At 38.2% G+C, this 25,309-nt stretch overlaps 1 protein-coding gene across 4 annotated transcripts in view; it reads right to left on the minus strand.

The window, feature by feature from the left end:
• Positions 1-20,688, minus strand: part of MTRF1 (mitochondrial translation release factor 1) — a 39,003-nt gene extending 18,315 nt beyond the window's left edge. For 2 of the 4 annotated variants that reach the window (XM_087436012.1, XM_014789948.2), the window contains exons 1-6: positions 20,154-20,688; positions 18,123-18,548; positions 13,527-13,618; positions 12,026-12,107; positions 11,727-11,834; positions 2,486-2,658 (exon numbers count right to left, since the gene is read on the minus strand). In XM_087436012.1, coding sequence (XP_087292138.1) covers positions 2,486-2,658; positions 11,727-11,834; positions 12,026-12,107; positions 13,527-13,618; positions 18,123-18,540 — 873 coding nt within the window. In that variant the 5' untranslated portion in view covers positions 18,541-18,548; positions 20,154-20,688. The remainder of the gene's footprint in view (positions 1-2,485; positions 2,659-11,726; positions 11,835-12,025; positions 12,108-13,526; positions 13,619-18,122; positions 18,549-20,153) is intronic. The other 2 variants (XM_087436011.1, XM_014789947.2) reach the window with 2 other exon arrangements.
• Positions 20,689-25,309: the final 4,621 nt, after the last annotated feature.

Genomic DNA, 25,309 nt, shown 5'->3' on the forward strand with positions numbered 1-25,309 from the left:
AGCAACTAGAAGGATGTGAACCTATGACGTACAACTATCTACTGGGGCTTTGGGGGGAAAAAACTGAATAAATAAAATCTTTAAAAAAAAAAAAAAAAAAAAAAAAAAAAAAAAAAAGAAAATCACCATCTTGCAACCCCAAACTAAACAACTGATTCAGGCAAAGATCACCGATGGATGTTAAAACCAAGGAAGAAAAGTTTTGGGGAACAGGATATATGTACTCTAGAGATTACTTAGTGATTGCAAAGAGAAAATACTTTTACAATAGAGAGATTTCTGTGGTCACCATCTTAACTAAATGCTCAAATTAATTCTAACTGAAAGTGGAACAATCTGATATTATGTGCCTTTTGATAAGATGCAACATGAATATAACTACACATATAAAGTATTCTTGCTCAAAACATGTAACCTGAATGGAACGGAACATTTAGGTATAACTTTCAATATAATACAGGGGATAAAGGAACAAGTTAAAGAGTACCATGAAGAAACAATCAGATGGATCCAGAATGTGGGTCATTCTACAAAACAAATGGTCTAGACTCTTCAAAAAGTCAATGTCATTTAAAAAAACGTTGGGAGACTGTTTCAGACTTAAACAGGTATAACAACTAATTGCAATGTGTGAAACTTGATGGGATTCCGGTTAAAAAAATAGCTATAAAGATATTTTTGGGACAACTGGGGAAACTATAAAACGGACTAGATATTAGATAATTATGATGCTGTGATTTATAATAAGAAACATATATTTGGTCTTCATCCAGTTCCTGGTACAGAGCTCCTAAAATCCTTGGAATTTCCTAAGTGATAAGCAAGAAAAGGTGTTTTTTGTTATTCATAACAAGCTCCTTTCAACTACACCTTATGTTAATGAGGTGATTTTTGGAAAATTGCCAGGGGAACCAACCATGTGATTAGAGGGTTGGAACTTTCAGCTCCACCTCCCCACCCCAAACCTGCAGGGAGAGGAGTGGGGCTCAAGGTTGACTTCATCCCCAATGCCCAATGACTTAATCAATCGTGGCTATGTATGAAAGCCTCCATAAAAATCCTAAAAGTACAGGGTTTAGAGAGTTTCCAAGGTTGGTGAACACGTGGCGGTGCTGGAAGGGTGGTAAGCATGGAGAGGGTATGGAAGCTCTGCAACTCTTCCCACAAACTATGCATCTGTCCTATGCATCTTTTCATCTGGTTATTCCTGAGTTGTATGCTTTATAATAAACCATTAATCTAGTAGGTAAAATGTTTTCCTGAGTGCTGTGAGCCACTTTAGTAAATTATTGAAGCCGAGGAGGGGATCATGGGAACCTCTCAATTTATAGCCAGTTGGTCAGAAGCAGAGGTGACAACCTGGACTTGTGACTGGCCTCTGAAGTGGGAGTCTTCTGGGACTGAGTCCTTAGCCTGTGAGATCTGGCGCTATCTCTAGGTAAACAGCGTCAGAATTCAATTGAATTGTAGGACACCTACTTGGTGTCCACAGAGAGCTGAAGAATTTTTGATGGGGGAGAAAACTCCACATATTTGGAGTACACAAGTATTCTCTGAGTAGACAGAACACACGAGAATTTTTCCTAGACAATAATATTACAGAATTATGGTTGATCTTCATAGATAATGGTATTGAGTTTATGTAGGAGACTGTCCTATTCTTTGGAGATGTAAGTTGAAGATATAGGGGGTAAAGTCTCATAGTGTCTGCTATATCCTTTATAGTTCATTTTAAAAATGTATACACACACATCTATAGGAATCTAGCAAATGTGGCAAAATGTAAGCAACTGTTGATTCCAGATGCAGATTACAAAAGTTTTTAGTGTGGTATTCTTTCAACTTTCTGTATGTTTAAAATTTTTTTAAAAAAGGTTAGGAAAAAGAAAAATATAGAGGATATGGCTGTATTCAACTAATACAATATAGATCCCATATAGATATTACATCACTGACTTCAAAATATTATCTGTGGAATTCATTTTTTTTTCTTAAGATAAAACTTTGGCAACAACATTTTAAAAGCTTCGTGGATTCTGTTTTATGAAGAGAAGTGACTTCTATTTAAAACAAAACAGGGCCGGCCCTGTGGCTTGGTGGTTAAGTGCGCGCGCTGCGATGCTGGCAGCCCGGGTTCGGATCCCGGGTGCGCATTGAGGCACCACTTCTCTGTCCATCCTGGGGCCGAGTCCCACATACAGCAACTAGAAGGGTGTGCAGCTATGACATACAACTATCTACTGGGGCTTTGGGGGCAAAAAATAAAATAAATAAAATCTTTAAAAAAAAAAAATAAAACAAAACAAAACATCTTGCTCAGGGATAAGAAGGGCAACTCTACCTGGGGAAGAGTTAAGGATTTCCCAATGGAGTCTGTAAAGTTCAATCTGTAACCCTGAAAATCACAGATTTTCCTGGAGGCAAGGCTTCTCAGCACAACACCCATTTATGTGAGCGAGTTTTCAATGTCTCCTGGTGAGGTTACCTCATCTGGTTGAGGGAGGACAATAACTGACATTGTTCCCGTGTGAATACGCTGCATCCTTGACGACAGGCCCACCTCAGGGATTCGCTGAACTCGGTGAATCCCACCTTCATACTTCAAATGCTTATAGACATTGTCACCGGAAATTCGGGCAGCTGCATGATGTAGCCCACCTATAAAAAAAGATAGTCAGAAATATTAAGGAATTCTACTTTGAAGGGGATCAGGATCTTAAATGCCCTTAATCTATGGCTTGAATGTGAGTATAGAGCCTGACATGAGATCACAAAGAAGGTACAAAACTATATTTTCCCAATGTAAATGTACTAATATATAAAAGGAAACACAGCCAAATATTATTTATGGTTATCTCTGGAGAATAGAACAGCATATTTTTTATTTTACTTTTTATACTTCTGTTTCTAGATTTTCTATAATGAACAAATTTTGCTTTTATAAAAATGCTATTGGGAAAAAAAAGAATACTCAGATGTTTTCTGCATTGAACTACCCTATGCAAATTTAGGCAAATATGGTGCCATACATAAAAGAACGATCAATAACATAATAATTTGATAATGATGAACAACTCTACAGATCCTCCCAAGTTTTCAAAAAATCTATTGAAATTTAGTTCTCTTTTGTCTGTGGAATGGGAAAATAAGCACAAAAAAATATTAATGCCTAGGCTAGCTTCTTCTTATCAGATATGTTTGAGAAAATTTTTTTATTTTAAAATAATATATAGACATAGAAAACTACACGAATCAAATGTACGGTTTAACGACCACAAGATCAAGAAAAAGAACTTTGTCAGTCACCCCAAAAGCCCTTCCCTCCCTTTCTAATGAGTAAATAGTATCCTGACTTTTCTTTCTTTCTTGACTATAATTTTATTACCTAAATGTGCCACCCTAAGCACTACAGTTTAGTCTTTTCCATTTAAAAAAGTTTGATATGTCTTTTAAATCTCTTAATCTATAGGTTCATCATCCATCTCTTTTGTTTCCCACACATTAACTGCTGAAGAACCTGGGCTGTTGACCTGTAAAACTTCCCACAGTCTGGTTTTGCTGATTACATACTTTTGGCACAACTCAACCTGTTCTTCTGCCCTCTGTACTGGCTGCAATTTGGCAGCTGGATCCAGAGACTGGACCAGACACCAGCTTGAGCTCCTTGGCAAGACCACAGGCGGCACATAGTGTCTGGGGTCTGTCTCTCTATGGGCCTGACAGCCTTTGACACTTAATGTACCATGGGGGTTGCAAAATGGTGATAGTCTAATTTTATCATCTCTTTCTCACTTATTAGTTAAAATACATTTATAAAGAGACATTTCTCCTTGGTCTACTATTTGATTACCCAGTGACACTGTTATGTAGGAAAGGCAGGATAAATGCTGGATTCTGTCCCTTTACCAGTTTTACCAATATATTTTTTTGCAATATAATGAATTAGGGTCCTTTTAATCCCCTCAAGATGACCAATTATTTTAAAAAATATCATTATGAACTCAAGGATTTGAACACATCTAGCATGTTTAAATCAATGGCAATTATTATTATTGAAGCCCAACTTGTCCCATCTTTGGCCAGCGGGAGCTTCTTCAAGGTAATTTCTGAGGTCTTCTGACATGCCTCTTGTTATTGTATAACAAGATTTTCTGGGATTATTTTGAACATTTCTTGCTCTGACCTGGAATCAGCCATTTCTCAAAGAAGCCCTGGTTCCTTTCGGAGAGATATAATATTTCAATATTTGGCGCTAGGGATGTTCACTACTACTGGGTTGGTCATTGTTTCTAGGCCTTTTCAGTGGACAGAGATAGGAAATACCTCATGAGTTCATATTGACATCAGGAGACAATTCCCTATTGGTTTCTTGTGTTACTGCACATCTTGCAAATAAGGCACTGCCTGCCCTTTTGTTCCAGAACATCTTTTTAAGGGTGTTTGTATAGTGAACAGCTTTGGCGAAATGTCTCCCTCCAGATCAAAGGACAAGTTTGCTTACAGCCTTGGAAGATAGAGACAGCTTCTAGAGCAATGAGCAGGCATGCTTACTGCCCATTAAAAAAGACTCGAGATCCCTAAACTCGGGGTTCCTTTCCTGTAATGAAACCCACTGTGTGGGCAGGTATCATCTGGCCTTCTTTGAGTTGCCTTGTGGGACTTGGAGTTCATGGAACCAGCACAAAAATGCTAATATTTTGGTTACTGCTACTACTGTAATCAACTTTCCTTCGTCTCTGACCCATGAAACTGTGGCATGCTAACTTTTTAGCTTCCAAGTAGGGTAGAATCTTAACCATTCACAGTTTTTGACAATTAATACTTCAAATGTAAATGCAAGATTACAACCTCTTCTTTACTCTTACATTTCTTGTCTTCCACACTGAGAATCTTAGTTCTCAGACAGAGAGGATACTAGAATTAGAATATTTCATAATTACTCGTCTGTTTTATCCCATATTACACATACAACAGTCTCAGAACAACAATACTAGTTCTACCACCAATATGATTACTAAAAACAATAAAACTTTTTTGTATATGCTTGTCCCATTCTCCCCCCATTTTTCAAATGGTTGTACTCTATCTGTACTGTCAGATCTTACAGTCCTTATATACTGTGTTCTTTCTCTTAGTCCTCAATTATACTTAGTTCTATACGTAACCACATATTTAATGCTCACCCCTACTTCTTATGTTGATACCTTATATTTTAATTGTCTGAAGTTTTGTTTCCTAGTAGATTCCTCAGAAAGAGATCATGGGAAGAGTATTTCCTGAATTCTCGCATATTGATAACAGTTTGTACCCTTATACTTATGTCAGTTCTGCAGATCATAAAATCCTTAATTCAAACTTCCTTTCCTTGAATGAACTTCATCTCTTTCTGGCACAAAGTGTCGCTAATGAAAAGCCTGATGAAAATCTCATTTTCTTTCCCTTACAGTCGTGGGCTCTTTTTTTCTCCAAGTCTAATAGATTTTTTTCCTTTATTTTTTACAGTCCAATAATTTTATTAGAATATGTCTTAGTATTGGTCATTCTGGCTGGATATCTTCATATGTGCTTAAATACGTGGCTTTAAATCTTTTTTTTTTCCTATTTCAGAAGAGCTTTGTTGAAAAATATTAGTATTTGTGGTAGGCAGCCTCAAAGATGGCCCTCATGATCCCTGCCTCCTGCTATTCACACACTTATAGTTCCCTCCCCCGGTCTGTATGATGCATAGCAGATGGTAGACTTGACAGTACAACTTCTGAAACTAGGTTGCAAAGAACCCTGGCTTCCCTACTGGGAGCTGGCTTCCTCTCTCTCTCTCACATCACTCACTCTGGGAGAAACAGGCTGCTGTGTTGTGAGCAGCCCTATGGAGAGGGCCCACCTGGTGAGAAAATGAGGTCGGCCAACAACCAAGTGAGCTCTGAAGTATACCCTTAAACCCCAGTAAAGCATTGGGAGGATTACAGCCCCAGCCAACAGCTTGACCCCAACTTCACGAAAGACCCTGTACCAGAACCACTCAGGAAAGTTGCTCCCCAATTCCTGACCTTCAGAAATCATGAGATTAAAAAAAACAGTTGTTGCTTTAAAGCTGCTAAATTTTGGTAATTTGTTACAGTGACAGATAGATACAGCATCTGCAGATTCTTTTTATTATGTTATCAATCTTCTTGGCCTATCTTCAATATTGTTTTCTTTGATTCCTTCTTATTTTTCTTCATTTCTTTTTGATTCTAAAAAAACTTCCTCTTTTTGACTACTGTTTTCTTAAGGCATTATCTGTTCTGTGTATCCACTCATATGTTCCTTCTGATTTATTCTTCATCTCTGAAGTGATTTTTCATTTATTTCTAATTCCTTCCTGAGTCTGTCACTTCATTTCTAATCCTGATTTATGGGGTTCTTTCACACCTTGTATTTTTTCTTACTGTTTCTTACTGTGAAAAGAAATAGTTTTACAGGCAGATCTAACCTACTTGGTTTCTAAAGTTAGCATGTTAGACAAAAATTGCATATAGTTTTAGATTTCCCTGGAAAATGCCTTAGGAAGGTATCTTATCAGAGACTGACGTACTGTCTCCCAATAATTATGTCCAACACAGCCAGTTTTCCTCCAGCAATGGAATAGACTACTGTTTATTTTCTTGAATACCAGATAAAGCTAACATGCATTTAGGGATCAGATGATACAAAAAAATTTAATTGTTGACAATCCATACTCAGTTTAGTAAGATGGTCATATTATGAAAAATACCCAGGAACTGAGACAGAGTGAGGCCATGACAATTTAAATATCCCATCTTATATTCATTCTGTACTTTTAAAATTATTCCCCCTATCCTCTTTACTTCATGTTGAGTGTAAATATTTGAATTTGTGTGAGCTGAAAAGAAGAAGGTTGCAAGTTTACTGTATAGATTAACAGAGCCAGTCTTAGGCTGCCTGAGTTCAAACTCAAGCTCCTCCTCTTCCTAGCTATATGTCCACAGGCAAGTCACTTAACTTGTCAGTGCTTTGGTTTCCTTATTCGTAAATGATAATAATATATAACAAGCTACAGCACTGCATACCTGAAGGGGGAGCCATTCATATTGTAGATTATGTAAGTAGTGCTTCAAGGCTTATGTAAGCATATGACATAGCCCTGAATTCAACCTACTTTCCAAGGGTTGTTGTGAGGAGTAACTGTGATAAACACTTGTAGAGCATTTAGTAGTGTCGACATCTAGCTGTCAACAAGTATCAGTGGTAACTGGAACTACCCCATCAGCTATCCTGGCCCAGTATGACATCTTGTAGAAGAGAAAGACATCAAGATCCCTGTGAACTAAATTATGATGTAGGGCTGGAGAGCTGATATAACTCTGAAGTAGAACAGTGGAGGTGTATAGCTGTATAGCTGGCCTTGCCAGCTGAAAGCAAACTGCTTCTGGTGGGCCTTATGAATAGGTATGGAAAAAAAGCATCTGTCAGATCAATAACTGCATACCAGGTACCAGGGGGTATTAATTTGCTCAAGCAATGAAACCACATCTAGCACAGCAGCTGCAGTTGGAGTCACCACCTGGTTAAGTTTACAGTTACCCACTGTCATTCTGTAAGATCCATCTATCTTCTGCACAGGCCAAATAGGTAAGCTGAATGGCAATGTGGTGGGAATCACCACCCCTGCATCTTTCAAATCCTTGATGGTGGCACTAATCTCTGTAATCTCTCCAGGAATGTGGTATTGCTTTTGGTTTACTATTTTCCTAGGTAGAGGCAGTTCTAGTAGCTTCCACTTAGCCTTTCCCACCATAGTAGTCCTCGCTCCACAGGTCAGGGAGCCAATGTGAAGATTCTGCCAGCTGCTGAGTATGTCTTTTCTAATTACACATCGGGAACTGGGGAAATAACTACATGATGCGTTCAGGGACCCACTGGGCCCACTGTGAGACAAACCTGAGCTAAAACTTCATTGATCACCTGACCTCCATTAGCCTCTACTCTGACCGGCAGACCACAGTGATGTTTTGAGTCTCCTGGAATTAATGTCAATTCAGAGCCAGTGTCCACTAGTCCCTGAAAGGTATAATTATTTTCTTTTCCCCAAGGCACAGTTACCCTGGTAAAAGGCCATAGGCCCCTTTGGGGAAGACTAAGAAAAAGATTAACAGTACAGGGGGTCAGCCCCGTGGCTTAGCGGTTGGGTGCTCGCGCCCCGCTGCTGGCGACCCGGGTTCGGATCCCGGCGCGCACCGACGCGCCGCTTCTCCGGCCATGCTGGGGCCGCGTCCCACGTGCAGCGGCTGGAAGGGTGTGCAGCTGTGACATACAACTATCTACTGGGGCTTTGGGGGAAAAAAAAAATTAATTAATTAATTAAAAAAAAAAAAAAAGATTAACAGTACAAATTTCTGGCAGTGTACTGGGTTCCTCAGGGTGACACAGCCTTCCCCTCATTCAAGGGGTTTGGGTCTGCAAACTGGCTCAAGTCTGGGAAATGACTGAGGGGCCATGACTTCTGCTTTTATGATACAGGTTAGACTTTTGTTCACTTGACCTAGAACTTTTCAGCTTATACAGATCAAGTAAGAATCCAGTAGGCTTCCATTTTACTTGACATCTAGGGATACCATGATCAACTGCCCAACACCATAAGTCTGCACAAGTCAGACTATTCTGATTGCTGCTTTGACTCTGCTGTCCGTTATGGTAACCATGCCCATCTTGCCTTTGGATGTTGAGTGCCATCACTTGCCACTCTGAGATCCAGTTACTCCCATTGCCTTTAGATTTCCCAATTCAGTTACCAGAGTTCCCATTTTAAGGGCTGGCCTACAGAGAAGAGTGATCATAGAGCTCTTCAACGATGCTGGGGCTCCCCTCACAAATTTATTTCTCCCAGTTGTGGTGAAAAGTATGTCTTCTGGACACATAAAATTAACCATCACATTACTTTAAGTGACCTCTCCCTGAATTCAAGTTGTGGGCAGAGAATAAAAAAATATAATTATAAACATTAATCTGTTGGGAGGGAGGAAATAATGTAACAATTTCATAGAATCCCTTTAACTTGGAAAATATTTCAAATCATTAGACAGCAGGTATACAGAATAACACAGTGTCAGATCCACAATGCATATCAAGAGCCATCACCCTCCACTCCTTCCACAAAGGCTAGCTTGTAATTATTTAGGCTATCATTTAGTTTTAACTATTTATGTAACAGTTGAGTATTGTCTCTATTTGTACCTGTAGTCACAAAACTACAAGACTTTAAGTCACTTGATATATAAATTTTTGCATGAAAGTGTTTCTTTCCATTCTTAGCTTTTAGTGCTGTGTGAATCTCTGTGGAGTTCCCCTCTATTTCAATTAAACATAAAAAAAATATGTATATATATATAACTTAATAAACATATTTTATAAGGTAGGTACTTTTTTCCCTTTCTCTATTTTAGTCTTTTCCTATCCACATCTTTTTATTTTCCTGGTTATAAATAATAAATCCATTTTTAAAAATTATTTTATAATTTTAATAAATAGAGGTTTATTCTTAGTCTTTCATTTTAAAGGTATATGAAAGAAACATTTAAAATTTTTCTTTAAAAAAAGGCCTTTTTATTTTTTAAAATATCTTTATTTTATTTTGCCAGTGAGTCAGTGTATCTAAAAGAAAAGTTTCCATTCCAAAGCCTAAACCATTGTTTAGGCTACTCCACATATCTGGAACAGAATCTCTCTTCCTGTTATTAAGTTCATCTCCCTTTCATTCTTGAAAGTCGGATTCAAAATATACATCTCAGCGGTCACTGATGACATTTTCCACTATTCTCTCTTTTAAAATGCTGCTGTTTCTGATTATATTCTCCTTGAAACTCTCTCCTCTCTTGCTTCCATAATAGTATACTGTCCTCATCCTTTTTCTGCTTATCTGACTCCTCTTTTTCTTTTGCCAACTAGAGTATCTTTCTAAATGTGGCCACTCTCCAACGTTTGGTGCCCTGAATGTTTCTTCTCTATAGACTCTCCCTCATTTATTCTCTCAGTATCAGACATTATCTCTGTGCTAACAGCTATCAAATATTTCTCCTCAATTCTGTTCTTTCGCCAAAGCTCTGGTTACACAACTTCAGCATTTACTGCATATTTCTAAATGGATGCTCACTATAACCACACACTTAATAATTAAAACACCACTTATCATTATTCTTCTTAAATGGGCTTTGCCTTCCAATTTCTATTCCATTCAATGGCATGAATGAATATCACAATCTTCCTGTTTAGAAAGATGAGAATCCCCATGGCTCATCCCCTTTGTGTCAGAATAGACTAAGGGGATGTAGTGTGGCTCTGGATCAGACAGACTTAAATTTAATCCCACGATTGCCATTACTTATTGTGTGATCTTGGATTTGTTACTTACTCTCTGAGCCTAGACTCTCATGTGTAAAACGGGATTAACAATACCTATTTCACAGGGTTGTAGGTCAAATAACCTATACTGCATACAGGACATAGTAGGCAAGCAATAGCTTCTCTTGTATCCAGTCAGCAAACTTTGCCCATTCTTCCTTTGAAGGTCTCTCACATGTCTCCTTACTCCCAATTCTAACTCTTAGTCATATCTGGATTACCCTAATCACCTCTTAGTAGTCTGCCTTAAATCTAGACACTTCAATCCATCTTTCATACTGTTGTCAAAGTAATCTTCTTAAAATATATATTTATCAAGTCATAGTCTTATTAATAAAATCTTCAACAGCTCCCTACTCCCTAACAATCAAGGCCTGTTCAGTTTCCAAGGCTGTTCAAACGCTATCAGTTCAAACCTATTTCCCATCTCTTCCTATCACACATAGCCTCTGGGTAAATTGGCTTCCTTATTGTCCTACACACACACCAAGATCTTTCCCACCACCCTGCTGTGGCTCAGGTTGTTCCTTCCGTCTGCTCTCACTGATAGTCCCCTTTCCTGACCACTGGCAATATTTAAAATCTGTATCAAGCACAACTTACTTATGCCGTATACTGGTTTTCATTTCCCTCTATTGCTTAACCTACTTTAATCCTCGTTCCCCACTTTGAGAATCTGTGGTTTATTATTGAAGATTCCTCTGTCTACTACAGCGTATCACTATGTAACCAAGCAGACAAAAAATTTCAGGTGGATTAAAAGAAAGGGAAAAAAAGAGAATTACTATTAGATGTTCTGATTTAACATATTTGAGTATTTAAAAGTTTAAAGACTTGTATTGTTTGTTATTGTTTATGTTGTATAAGTTTTTAGCAGCCCAACTAGAGTGGATGCTTCTTGAAAATAAAGACAAATGATTAACTTTTTCTGTATTCTCATAAAACATCTAGCACATCATTAGCCACTTAATCTAATCAATAATGATTTCTGATTATATCATATAAATGACAAAGTTCTTTAGAGTAAAAACCTTAATACATCTTTGCTTTGAATACAGAGAACAAGGATTTTTAAGGCAAAGTATATATCTATCCTCCACAGGGAAATTTTCTCTAATTCAAATATTCCTTCCTTCCCTCCCTCCCACTGTCTTCTCCTAGTTAAGAACTCTACTATAGTAAGCCACTGTGATTGTCAAGCCTATGTCACAGTATTCAGCAGGTAAAGACAAAAAGTTTTAGAAAATGAGACAACATGGTTCTAATCAAGATCAGAGGTAAAATAATTTTCAGCATCATCTATGGACAAAATCCTCAAATACGCCTACCATAATCAGCCGGTGTATAATTCAGAAGTTCAAATTTCCAGTGTTTATAGCTTGAATAATTCTGGTACATGTCAAATATTTCCCGGGTAAATTGTTGGCAGATATCACCTAAAATAAAATACAAAAAATATTTAGTCAGCACAAATTTCTAAGAGAGCCATTCTTACGTACAGGCCCCTTAGGAAATGAGGAGTAGCTAATTCCAAAGTGCTAACAAATTTTTAAAGTTACAGTGTGTCAAATCAATGTAAAATATAAGTATTTTTTTAGATCATTTACAACAAAATTATTTTACTGACCTCCAGTTGTTCTTCCAGATGTCACCTCTAAAATAACATCATTTTTGTCATATTTCTCCTTTGGCACTAGACTCTGGAAAAGCTGAAAAAAAAAATCAGCATTAGTGTCTATATATTTTCCATGGTATACTATTATTACTCAATAGATTGAGAAACCTCCAGACATTAAAAAATCAGTAATTAACAAAATCATATAGCATCCCAATGAGGTCTAGTCCTAAAATACTGTAATAAATAGACCTTATTAGACCTAAAATAAGCGATCAATTCATGTTAACAATGAAGGTTCTTGTCAGGATATTCTCTACAATGCTATCAGATTATCTTAATTGTCTAAAATGCTTAAGTTTAGATCAAAGTCCAGAGTGTTCCATTCCATTTTCTTCAGATTTTGCCCTTATAATTAGTTCTGGACAGTAGCTTCTTTCATCTAGATGAATGAAGTAAAGCTTTGAAAGTCTTCATTTGGAGAAAATGAGGACTCTTTACATATGATTGCATGTTCTCTCTTGCCACAAATGACAGCGGACATCAGGCCATGCCCTGTCTTCTCAGGAGAGTTGCTCTGTTTAAAGAGTATGTTGAGGACTCCCAAGATAAGGCTCAAATAGTTTCTCAGCCACGACAAGAAAAAAGGGGGCTTCCTAACAAAGAAAGTAACCAACTTTCCTCTTAGGAAGAAATGAGAAGTAATTTTATTTTTATTATTACTAAAAGGCCTTTCAAGTCAAACTAAAAGTGCCTACGTGTCATGACTCTCCCCACTGCCAATTTTTGAAATAATCCATCTTTGCTAGAAATGACATAGTCTGTGGGAGAGAATATTAGACTAAGAGTCAGACATTTTACTTCTACGTTTGATTAGCTGGTTAAGTCAATGATAACAAAAACTGATACCTCCACCTCATCCCCCTCAACCCCTTAACAAGACCCTCTACTGGATTCCCAGAGTAGGGAAGAGTGAAGGCAGGAGGATGGCAAGTAGGACAGAGGGTAACATGGTATATAGTACTGTGTTTTCCATTGTCTTTTAGACAAATCATTCATTAAGCTAGGAGTTAAAGACTTGTGTTAACCAATTATCTCTATATCCTTGAATTCATCCCAATTTATCCAGAATGCAAATTTTCAGTCCTTAATTAACATAATCACCATGAACGACTCCCCCTTTCTAATACTTAAAGCCCCCTAACTCTTTTCCAATGGTGAACTACATTTCTTCACCAGCATGTGTTCCCCTGCCTGGCAAGTTAGTAGATTCAGCTTTGGAATATTATTGCTCTGGGGGGAGGGAGGAATTTGTTTTATTCTTTGACATCACAATTTCTTCAATCTCATTCTGTAGCAAATTACAGCACTAAATCCAGCTTAATCGCTTATCGTAAGAGAAGACTTAAGAAACTGGTGTTCGCAAAGTACTTTGAGCACCAAAGCATAGTCTAGCAAGAAGAGTATTCCTTTCTATTAACACTATTGAGATTAGTTTACCTCCTAAACATACCTCTCTGTATAACATGTTGATTTTTTGAGCAATGGTTTGCCTTTCCTCCAATACAAGCTCTTGTAACTGCTTTTCATCTTGTTTATTTAGGCCTACAAACAAGCAATAGAAATATTGGTAAAAGTTTTAAAATACTTACAGAGAAACTCTTAAAAAACTACCTAATCTCTGCCTACTAAGTTTCATTTCAGTTGTGAAGGCAAAGGATTATACGAAAGAATAGTTAGAATCATTAGAGAACGTCAATTAAGTATTTGTGAAGAATGTCCAAAAAACTCAGTGTGAAAAGAAATACGATCTTGCCCCAAAGAACTTGTGATTAAATGTCTATAAGTAGGGGCCGGCCCCGTGGCATAGCGGTTAAGTATGTGTGGTCTGCTGCAGGCAGCCTGGGTTCAGATCCCGGGTACGCACCAATGCACCGCTTGTCAGGCCATGCTGTGGCGGCGTCCCATATAAAGTGGAGGAAGATGGGCACGGATGTTAGCTCAGGGCCAGTCTTCCTCAGCAAACAGAGGAAGATTGGCGTGGATGTTAGCTCAGGGCTGATCTTCCTCACACACACAAAAAAAAGTGTCTATAAGTAATTACAGAAATCAGTGATTAATCAAACAGGTTTAATAAGGTAAGTCTCAGAGTAAACTGGGGTGATCACTTATCTAAAGGTGGCAGCCATTACTCAGCACACTGTGAGTAATCTAGCATGGCTAGAGCCTCAATTTCCTTAACATTTTGAAATTTCTTGAAATGTTCATACCTAATAAGCATTTTTCAAAAACATTGTGTGGGTCAAACAAAACACATCTTTGTAAGCTCTGCTTTATGGAAACTATGGTCCTTTTCACATCATTTCAAACACAGAAAGTTAAATCATGGAATTCTAACAAAATAAACTAACACTGAATGACCAAGCATGGTGGATCCCATAACCTTTGACTCCATGCTCTAGATGCCCTAGAGACTTCATTTGTCAGTGGTGATGCTTGCAAAGTGAGGTAGAAATTTTTGATTCTTAATAATAACAAAGAGGAAAAGAGAAATGAAGAATCAATTGTAAGAGAGAAGGCTCTTTACAATTCTTCTCTAGTCATAGAAGTCATTAGGGTCTGGTGAGATTCTGTGCCTCATTCATGCTTTCAACATTTAACACTTATATGTGCCAGATACTCAGCTAGTTCCTGGGGACACAAGGAAGAATAAAACATAATTCCAGGCTTCAAGTGGCTCAGGCTGGTGGGAAAAACTGACACATACACACAATTACAATACGTAATAAGGGCAGTGCCACGGAGGGGGTCTAACCCAGACCTCAGCACTTAAGGAAGGCTTCCTGGATAAGGCACTGTCTGAACTAAAATCTAATTATAGATCATCTGTTGCTGAATTGTAACGTCACTACCGGCCCCACATTGTGCACACACTCCACAAATGGAAACCAGGCTGACATCACTCAATATAGATATCTGTTTGGTCAAAGGTTATCAGAAAAATCTTCTGATTTGCAATCATATAAAATTATTTTTGTGGCCTCTTATTATTTACTAAACTGTAAAATCCAACCTAATTCAATTTCATTATATCAACAAAGATTCGATAACCTATTATATCCTATGTTCGGTGCTGCAGGAGATATAAAAATGATGACACAGGCCCTGTCCTTGAGGAACAGACAATGGGGGAAGGGGCTGAGGTTGAGACAACTACACAAAGGATAAGAATACAAAAGAGGCAAGTAACCATACTTGTTTCACAGAGGGGATTGAAACTAAAGTATGGCATCCAAGCCATCCTTTGTAAGGGGACTGAATTTTAACAAGGTGAAATTTGTGGTAACAATGTGAACAAAGACATAGATATGGGATGGCATGGGTATATTCAGGGAAAGGCAAGTTGTCTATTTTGGTTGGAAGAGAGAATATGCAAAGGGAATTAATAAACTACACAGAGCCACTGGCGTCACTCTGCAGAGGCTCTTTTTTTTGTGTGTGAGGAGGATCAGCCTTGAGCTAACATTTGTTGCCAATCCTCCTCTTTTTGCTGAGGAAGACTGGCCCTCGGCTTACATGCGTGCCCATCTCCCTCCACTTTATGTGGGACGCCACCACAGCATGGCCTGACAAGCGGTGCATCAGTGTGCGCCCGGGATCCAAACCCGGACTGCCACAGTGGAGCACGTGCACTTAAGCGCTATGTCATCAGGCTGACCCCTGCAGAGGCTCTTAAATGCCAAACCAAGAAATCCATGTTTATAGGCAATGGGAGCTACTGAAATTTTGAGCAGGGGAGTAATATGATTAAGGTTGTACTTCGACTGGGAAAGCCTGCAGGTGGGATGACAAGTCAGGAATTCATTGTAATCATCTAGGATGAGATATAATGAAGATATACATCAGTGGAAAAAATAGAAGGGGACTCATGCAAGATACATTACAGAGGTAGATTCTATTGGACTTCGAATTATTGTGCAGTGGGTAACAACAGAGGCTGTGGAGTCTCCTTGATTGGGTTCAAATCCTCGCTCCTCTCCTGACTGGCTAAGCGACCTTTGGCATTTTAACCTCCCAGTTTCTCCATCTATAAAATGGGGATATGAATAATAATTCCGACCTCATAAGGTTATTATGAACATTCAAATGAGATAATATTTGCAAAATACTTAGCTTAGTGCCTGGCAAATGGTAAGACTTACTAAATGTAGCTATTATCACTTTTATTATAGAATAGGAGAATTGTAGACCTAGAGGAGACTTCAGAAACAATATAATCCAATTTACTAATATTACACATGATACAACCAAGGCTGAAAGAGATTATGTCAATATAATTTGGAAAGCATTTAGTAAGCTCCTGTTACGTGTAAGCAACTTTCCCAAAACTAATTACTTACAAATTTGAGTGGCATTATGAAAAGATTAAAAAATAATCCTCATTAAACGTAGGTGAAAGACTCGTGGTGCCACTAATAGAAGGCAGGAAAATGATGTCCTTGGACATCAAGGACTTTACAGGTCTTGACAGTGCTTAACATCTAAGGCTTAAGGAAACAGGATGGAGCACAGAAGAAAGTTTAGAAACTAAAAGCCAATCACAAAATCTGGATAAATGTTGAACCCTGTATTAGTCTATTGTACTTTTCTCTCAACTTCTGTATATTTTGAAAAATTTTCCTAAGAGAAAGAATGTTAAGGTAATAGCAATATTAAGAAATACTACAATTAAAAATAAACACCCCTCACATTATATATAAAATTAACTAAAATAGATCAAAGACCTAAATGTAAGGGCTAAAAATATGAAACTCTTGGAAGAAAACATAGATGTAAACCTTTGCAACCTTGGATTATGCAACAGTTTCTTAGATATAACACCCAAAACACAAGCAACAAAAGAAAAAAAGATAAATTTAACATCATCAAAATTAAAAACTGTGGTGCTTTAAAGGAGAACCCACAAAGTGGGAGAAAATTTTTGTAAATCATATATCTGATGAGGAACTTGTATCTATAATATAAAGAACTATTACGACTCAATAAAAAAAGACAACTCAACTAAAAAATGGGCAGAGGATCTAAATAGTCATTTATCCAAAGATGGTATACAAATAGCCAACAGGCACATGAAAAGATGCTCAATATCATTAATCAGGGAAGTACAAGTCAACACCACAATAAGATACCACTTCATAGCCTCTAGGATGGCTAGAATCCAAAGGGCATATAACAAGGTTTGGTGAGGATGTGGAGAATTGGAACCCTCATATACCGGAGGTGGAATGTAAAATGGTGCAGCCGCTTTGGAAAACAGTCTGGCAGTTCCTCAAAAGGTTAAAGAGTTACCATATGACTCAGCAATCTATGTCCACAGAAAAACTTGTACACAAATGTTCACAACAACATTGTTCATAATAACCAAAAAAGTGGAAATAACGCAATATCTATTAACTGATGAATGGATAAATAAAATGTGGTATATCCATACAACAGAATATAATTCAGCAATAAAAAAGCAATGAAGTACAGATACATGCTACAACATAGATGAACCTTAGAAACATTATGCTAAGTGAAAGAAGCCAGTCACAAAGGACAATATATTATGATTCCATTTATATAAAATGCCTCACATAAGTAAATCTATAGCAACAGAAAGTTGATTAGTGGTTGCCTAGGGCTAGAAGGGAAGGGGAGATTGCGACAAGATGGCTGAAGGGTGCAGAGTTTCTTTTTGGAGTGATGAAATAATACCTAGACCATATAAGCCCTTTGATAGGGTAGGAACTGTATTTTTGTGTCCCTGGTGTCTGGCACTGTAGGACAGTGCTCAATAAAGCCCTGTTCAATAAATTAAAGCTTCTGAAAAGGTCAATATTCAGTCTCCCACACCCTGAGAACTTCTTGACAAGCACCACGAGGAGCTTGGTCTCTTAGTAGTTGATCTTTAGTAGCTGAAATACTTCAAACACCCAGGGTACAGAGTCCTGTTCTTTCCAAGTGTAGAGCTTATTACTTGTAAGCTTTTTAAAAGACTGAGTTCAATAAAGCTTTAACTTAGAAAATCAGTCCTGTACTTGCAGACACACACATATCTTTTACCTACTTTTACACATTGATTCTAATTCTTCAATTGCTTGTTCAGCCTCCTTAATTTCTTGGTAAATGGCTGCAAGTGGTGCCAACTCAGCACGCCTTCGATTCAAGGACCTTCGGTCTCCTTCAGTCACAGAGAGAGGCTCCAAACACTGATCAAGTGTTTGGTACTCCTTATTCAGGCCTTCCATATATTTCTGTAGTGCTTTATGCTTCCAGAGCATCCTGGTGTCTTGATGACAATATCTCCTAAACCAATTCTTATTTAATAGATGATGGAGAATGTGATTTCTATTTTGTCTAAAACCCCACAGTCTTGTATCAAGATGTATCTGTGTAAACTGATAAGAATGGGCCTGGATGCGGCACTGGTGGTGACCATTAAGAGACGGATGTCTAAAAAGCCAAACACACAGGTGACGATTCATCTCAGCATCTGAAATATAATAAACACAATCTGAAAAAAATCAACTTTACAGATATAAAAGCTGGAAGGAGTCTCAAGAAATCTTGCTCAGTTCACTGTTTCAGCCAGCTCCAAACACGGTCCCAAAATTCAATAACCCACAAAAAGAAAATAATTCTTCAAACCTCTGAACATAACATATTAAAATAAATGAAGATAGCACTGTTTTCCACCCACTCAACATATATAATTAAGGCAAATCAGTAGGAGTGTAACTAATAAATATACAAATAGAATGGGTTAAATCAGGTATTATCTAGAAAGTATCCAGAATCTAGAACTGAGTGTAGGAACGAGCACTTGAAAGGTATGAAATAATCACGCAGACTTTAGGTGGTTCACACATTAATAGATTTCTACAAAGTTTGAAGGAAATATTAACTATTTTCTTGTCTAATTCTTTAAGTATCCAGATATCCAAGGACGTCAAGTAACTTAATCATGATTATTCACTCAGCTGGACAGAGGCAGGGCTGATACCAGAATGCAGGTTGCCTGTTCAGGACTCAGTGCTTTTCATTTTCAATTTTGCAATCACTCTTCAAAGGTGCTTCCCTTTTAGCTGAGATCCTCAAAGAATACTTCAAATATTAACAGACTAAGAAAGTAGGAGGTCTGGTAAAAAAGGACAATGGCGATAATTATATTAAATGAAAAGAGCAGAATAGAAAACATAACCTCAGTTAGGTTTTAAGAATTCTCTACAATATATGGAACACACACAAAAAAGGTACAGAGTATTTTGAAAAAAGAAAACTAAAAAAGAATTATACCAATATGTTAATAAGATGATCTCTAGTTGTGGGGTTATGGATACCTTTTGCTTGCTTTCTATTTTTCCTACTTTTTAGTGTTTTCCAAGTCTTCTATACTTATAGCACATATTACTTTTACAATCAGGAAAAAAAATTACTTAAAAAAATTACAAGTTAGGTGAAATTGGCAGTGTACAATAATTATCTGTTCTCTTTTCCTCTAACAGAGATAATCAAAAGCTAACAAAAGCACACAATGGTTTTATTGAGTAAGAAAAGGAAAAGATAAAGTGTTCTAATAAAAATACTTTGCCCCTAAAATCCTGAAGTTCAAAGTTGAAATAAGGGTCAAAATTTATCACAATCAACATTTACCGTCTCCAATGGTCCTACTATGGTAGGAGGTGCATTCATCTATTAGCTTATTTGATCATTATAAGTCTGCTAACTTACATATCATTATCTCCTAAGAAATAAAATATTCAGAATGGTCTCTAAAACCCGAAAAGTTTGCAGGGCTCTACTAATGAACTTTAACACACTGAATAACATTTGGAAAGGCCTGTGGAAGAATGCACCAATGCCCAGTAGCCACAAAAGTTACAGTCCTCCAGCAGAAATTTGTGTGTCTTCACATCTAGTCTCAAGCGCATCAGAGGAGGTGTATCCATTTGAAAACGGTCAGAATAAAAGGATGGCAAACAGATTTTTGGTAGGACACTGCTAGCTAAAATTTCCATTTTAGGAACAGTAGTAGAATAAGTAACTCTCAAGGTCATGAACCTCAGTGTAAGAGGGGGTAAAAAAGACGTTTACTCACTAGGGTTATCTATATTTGAGAACACCAAGTCTGCTCCATCACCCACCACAGTAACAGGATTGCTCTGATACTCTAGGAACAATTCTCAGTGTCGGCATGTCAGAATTGACACTAAGCCCGCGCGAGAGCAGCACGTGTAAGCCATACTGTGTAACTTAGCATACAGTATAGACTGATCCCACAAGGAGGCAACATGAGGAAAAAAAAACTGGAGAAAGGAAAAATAGTTTTTAAGATCAGAAGAAAGAAATGAACTGTGAGTACCTAAGAAAAAGAAAAAAGACGTTAGCTTTCCTTACTGAGGTCGGAACCTTCTGTAACTCGCTACATTTCAGACCGACAGACACGGGATCACTTTTACTTCCTGGCTCACTTCTTCCGGGTTAACACTTGATCCCGGCTCCTCCTCCGTCTCGACCCTTCTCCAGAGGAGTCGTCCTTAGGTGTACATAACAATGAGCTAACGGAAGAAACAAAAGGGAAAAATGACAAAGCGAGAAAAATTCCCACAAGACGACCACGCAGCGTACTTATCTCGAGGGCGTGGGTTGCGATTTTGGGAGAGTGGGGGGCGGGGAGATGGAGGTTAAGGAGGGCGCCGCCGCAGTGTAGAATGAACTACGACTCCCAGGAGCTCTCACCCAGGAATCCTGGGAGTTGTAGTTTATCCCCCGGCAGGCGGCCTGCTCTCTGGGCCGAAGGTGGAGGGTTGGTTTTCAGTTTCAGACAAGCCCAGGACAGAGTCTCTACAGTTCTGTTAAGAGATCAAGATTTACAATATATTAATGTAAAATTACAAGAATTTCCTTATATATGGAGCCACTAAAGCAGTAGTTCCTGAATTTTTTTTTATTAGGACCCCCTTCTCATCATTTAAAACTTTCAGCGATTCTGCATATTAATAACTGTACTTTCAGCTTCCATTGCCTGAGAAAATAACTAATGACTAAATGAGACTATAAATTTGTATTTTTAAAAATCATAACGGGATCCAAAAGATAGGAGACTATATATATCCACAAGTTAGTGATTTTATAGATGTTGCATGCACATACAGAACTTAGGGGATCAACTTCAGTTCACAGCTTGTAAACCACTGATTAAATAAAGGATTAAAAAATCCAAATAATAACCAATTCCAGGAAAATGCAAACATATTGCCTTACTTTGAATATTCCAGTGGGATACAGCCCTTGGCGATCACATTCACAAGTCATTTGACCTCTGTGCCTCAATATTTCTTCCTGAAAAGCAAAGGCAAAATAATCTCATATTACTGAATTCACAGGATATTTTCTAAGGTTATGACCACATATATAAAAGGGAGAATTATCCATAAATGTAAATATCTACTTCTATGTATCTACTTCTACCTACTACATTTTAGATACTATTCTAAATGGTTTAAACCTGTTAATTCATTTAATCCTGACAACAACCCTAAAATACCCATTTTGCAGATGAGAAAACTAAGGCACAAAGAGTTTAAGTAACTTGTCCAAGGTAAAAGTAAGTAAGTGATAGTAAGTGATAGAGCCTAGATTCAATCAAGGCAGTCTGTCTTAAGGATCTGTGGCTCCTAAGCTCTGATAATACTGCCTCCGTCCTCCAAAAAAAATATATATATATATACACTGAGCACCAGTTATGTGCTACTCACTGTTCTAGACATGAGAATTTAACGATGAATAGAAAAGACAAAAATCTTTGCCCATATGGAGCTTATATTCCAATAGGGAACAAATTCCAGAGGACCCACATAAGTCATTTTCCTAAATTATCCAACAAAATCCTTTAATTCTGTATTTTGATTTGTGTATGTAGATATATAACTTAAGTATTATGTATAAAGCTTTATCCTCGTTAAAAAAAAAAAGACTTACTGCTATGGACTGAACTGTGTCCCTCCCAAATTCAGTATGTTGAAGCTAACCCCCAATGTGACTATACTCGAGATAGGGCCTTTAAGGAAGTGATTAAGGTTAAATGAGGTCATAAACATGGATCCCCAACCTGATAGGATTAGTGCCCTTATAAGAAGAGACACCAGAGAATTTATAAGGTCTCTCTCTGTCTCCCTCTCTCCCCCAACAGAGCACAAAGAGGTCATGTGAGCACACAGCAAGATGTCAGCCACCTACAAGTCAAGAGAAGAGGCCTCAGAATGAAACCCACCTTGCCAGCACCTTCATTTTGGACTTCCCAGCCACCAAAACTGTGAGAAATAAATTTCTGTTGTTTAAGCCACCAAGATGGTGTTTCATTATGGCAGTCCAAGCAGACTAAGACACTTACATATGTAAAAATTTATTGAAATATACATGAAACTTTATGCACTTTGTGTATGTTAGTCCTCAATTAAAAAAAAAATATCTGTAAAGACATTTATGCTTGGTACTATAAATACGGCTTCCTCCTCCATGTTTTTTAAGATAGAAAATAATGTGGCATATCTATATCTATTAATATGCAAAGATGTCCACAATATATTATTAAGTGAAAGAGAATGTTAAAAAAACTCAGCAAACTATTCCATTTAAAAAACATATCATGGGCCGGCCCCGTGGCTTGGTGGTTAAGTGCGCACGCTCCGATGCTGGTGGCCCCGGTTCGGATCCCGGGCGCGCACCGAGGCACCACTTCTCCGTCCATCCTGAGGCCGAGTCCCACATACAGCAACTAGAAGGATGTGCAGCTATGACATACAACTATCTACTGGGGCTTTGGGGGGAAAAAATAAATAAATAAAATCTTTAAAAAAAAATAAAATAAAATAAAATAAAATAAAATAAAAATAAATAAATAAATAAAAAACATATCTGAGGGGCCGGCCTGGTAGCGCAAGCGGTTAGGTGCGCGCACTCCACTGCAGCAGCCTGGGGTTCGCCAGTTCGGATCCTGGGCATACACCAATGCACCGCTTGGCAAGCCATGCTGTGGCGGCGTCCCATATAAAGTGGAGCAAGATGGGCATGGGTGTTAGCCCAGGGCCAGTCTTCCTCAGCAAAAAAAGAGGAGAATTGGCAGATGTTAGCACATGGCTGATCTCAAAAAAAAAAAAAAACATATCTGAGGGGCCAGCCCAGTGGCGTAGCAGTTAAGTTCATGCGCTCCGCTTCGGTGGCCTGGGGTTCGCTGGTTCGGATCCTGGGCGCGGACCTACTCACCACTCATCAAGCCATGCTGAGGCGGCATCCCACATAGAAGAGATGCAACTCTACAACTATGATACACAACTATATACTGGGGCTTTGGAGAGAAAAAAGAAAAAAGAGGAAGATTGGCAACAGCTGTTAGCACGGGGCCAGTCTTCCTCAAAACAACAACAACAACAACAACAACAACAAAACATATGTGATGCATATATATTTAAAAGTCTGGTGGAATTATAAGTAATCTTTATTTTTCTCTTTATAGTATTCTAGATTTCCTGAGGTTTTGTGATGAGTATTATTATAAACAAGAAAGCTATAAAAGAAATAAAGGGGGCCGGTGCCATGGCATAATGGTTAAGTTCTGTGCGCTCTTCTTTGGCGGCCCAGGTTCACAGGTTCAGATCCCGGGCGCAAACCTATACCACTCATCAGCCATGCTGTGGTGGTGACTCACATACAAAATAGAGGAAGATTGGCACAGATGTTAGCTCAGGGCTAATCTTCCTCAGAAAAAAAAAATAACAAAGACATTCTTTAATCTTTGATTGAAAAACCTTACGGAAATTATTGTGAATAATAATATGGATAACTTCAGATTTCATATGAATCATTTTATGAAGTTAAGTAACTTCTACTTCCAAAGCATCTGATATATTACAGGATAAAAATTTCCAGAAATTGGGGCTGGCCCCGTGGCTTAGCTGTTAAGTGCTCGTGCTCCACTACTGGCAGCCCGGGTTCGGATCCTGGGCCCGCACCGACGCACTGCTTCTCTGGCCACGCTGAGGCAGCGTCCCACATACAGCAACTAGAAGGATGTGCAACTATGACATACAACTATCTGCTGGGGCTTTGGGGAAAAAAAGGAGGAGGATTGGCAATAGATGTTAGCTCAGAGCCGGTCTTCCTCAGCAAAAAGAGGAGGATTGGCATGGCTGTTAGCTCAGGGCTGATCTTCCTCACAAAAAAAAAAGAAAAATTTCCAGAAATAGTAATAAAAAAGGTTGATTCAGTGAAAAAAAAAAAAGCATTTGATTAAATTAGCAAGAAGAGATACCATGTCTGAAATAATTCTCACAATCAAGTCGACTATAAATAGTTTCTTTGTTGAATGAATTTGTAATGGGCACTGACAATTTGGTATCCCTTTGAGAAACTAAATGACTTGAGTCCCCCTCCTTTAGGGGGAGCCTTGTTCCACTTGGAGTAAGCTAAAACAACAAAATATGTGGAGCCATTTTTCAGATCTATTTAGAGCAAACTCAGCCCAAAACCCAAAGGGGTAGAGAACAGAGATTTTCACTTAGCTTCCTCTGAGAGACTTCCAGATGGTTTTAAAGATTGTGAGGACACTTGTGTCTGCAGTACTAACAGAAGGTTGACTTGTGTTGTGGACAGTGATAACAAAATAGAGTGACATATGTCGGGGCTTCTAAAATGGAGCTGGGAGGCCATCAAGGAAATGGGGCTTATGCACACACATCGCGTCTCTACCCAGATGGAATGTAACTTTTGAACTGTGCCTCACTGTTGTCATCTTGACCTTCTTTCAAGAAATATGCTTACTCCCATAGATAAGAACTTTTTGCCTTAGAGATGTCCTTAGCAACCAATCACGTCTAGCCAAGAAGTAACAGTTGTTGCCAGCACCAACCACCAATTTTGCAAAACAACCTGTGTAATTTCTCTCTTTTTGTTCTTATAAACTCTTGTGTCCTTTGTCTTCCTCGGAACACATTTTGGGTTTCTACCTGAATCTGTGTCTCCTGGATTGCAATTCTAATTGCCCAAATAAATATCTGCTGTTTGAGTTGTAGTGAATTTTTCCTGGTCCACAGTGTCCTTCTACAGGGATTCCACATCAATAAAGTGTCAGCTTAGGGCTTTCCCTGAGAGAGGCAGAGCACCAGGGCTTCCTGAGCCCCGGACATTCTTTGGGGAGCAAGACTGGGGTGGGTATAGAGACTGTTCCAGGCTAAGCTGAAACCTTTGGTCCCACTT

This window comes from Ceratotherium simum, chromosome 10, assembly GCF_057802395.1.
Source record: "Ceratotherium simum simum isolate JZ-2026a chromosome 10, ASM5780239v1, whole genome shotgun sequence".
NCBI classification, from domain to species: domain Eukaryota; kingdom Metazoa; phylum Chordata; class Mammalia; order Perissodactyla; family Rhinocerotidae; genus Ceratotherium; species Ceratotherium simum.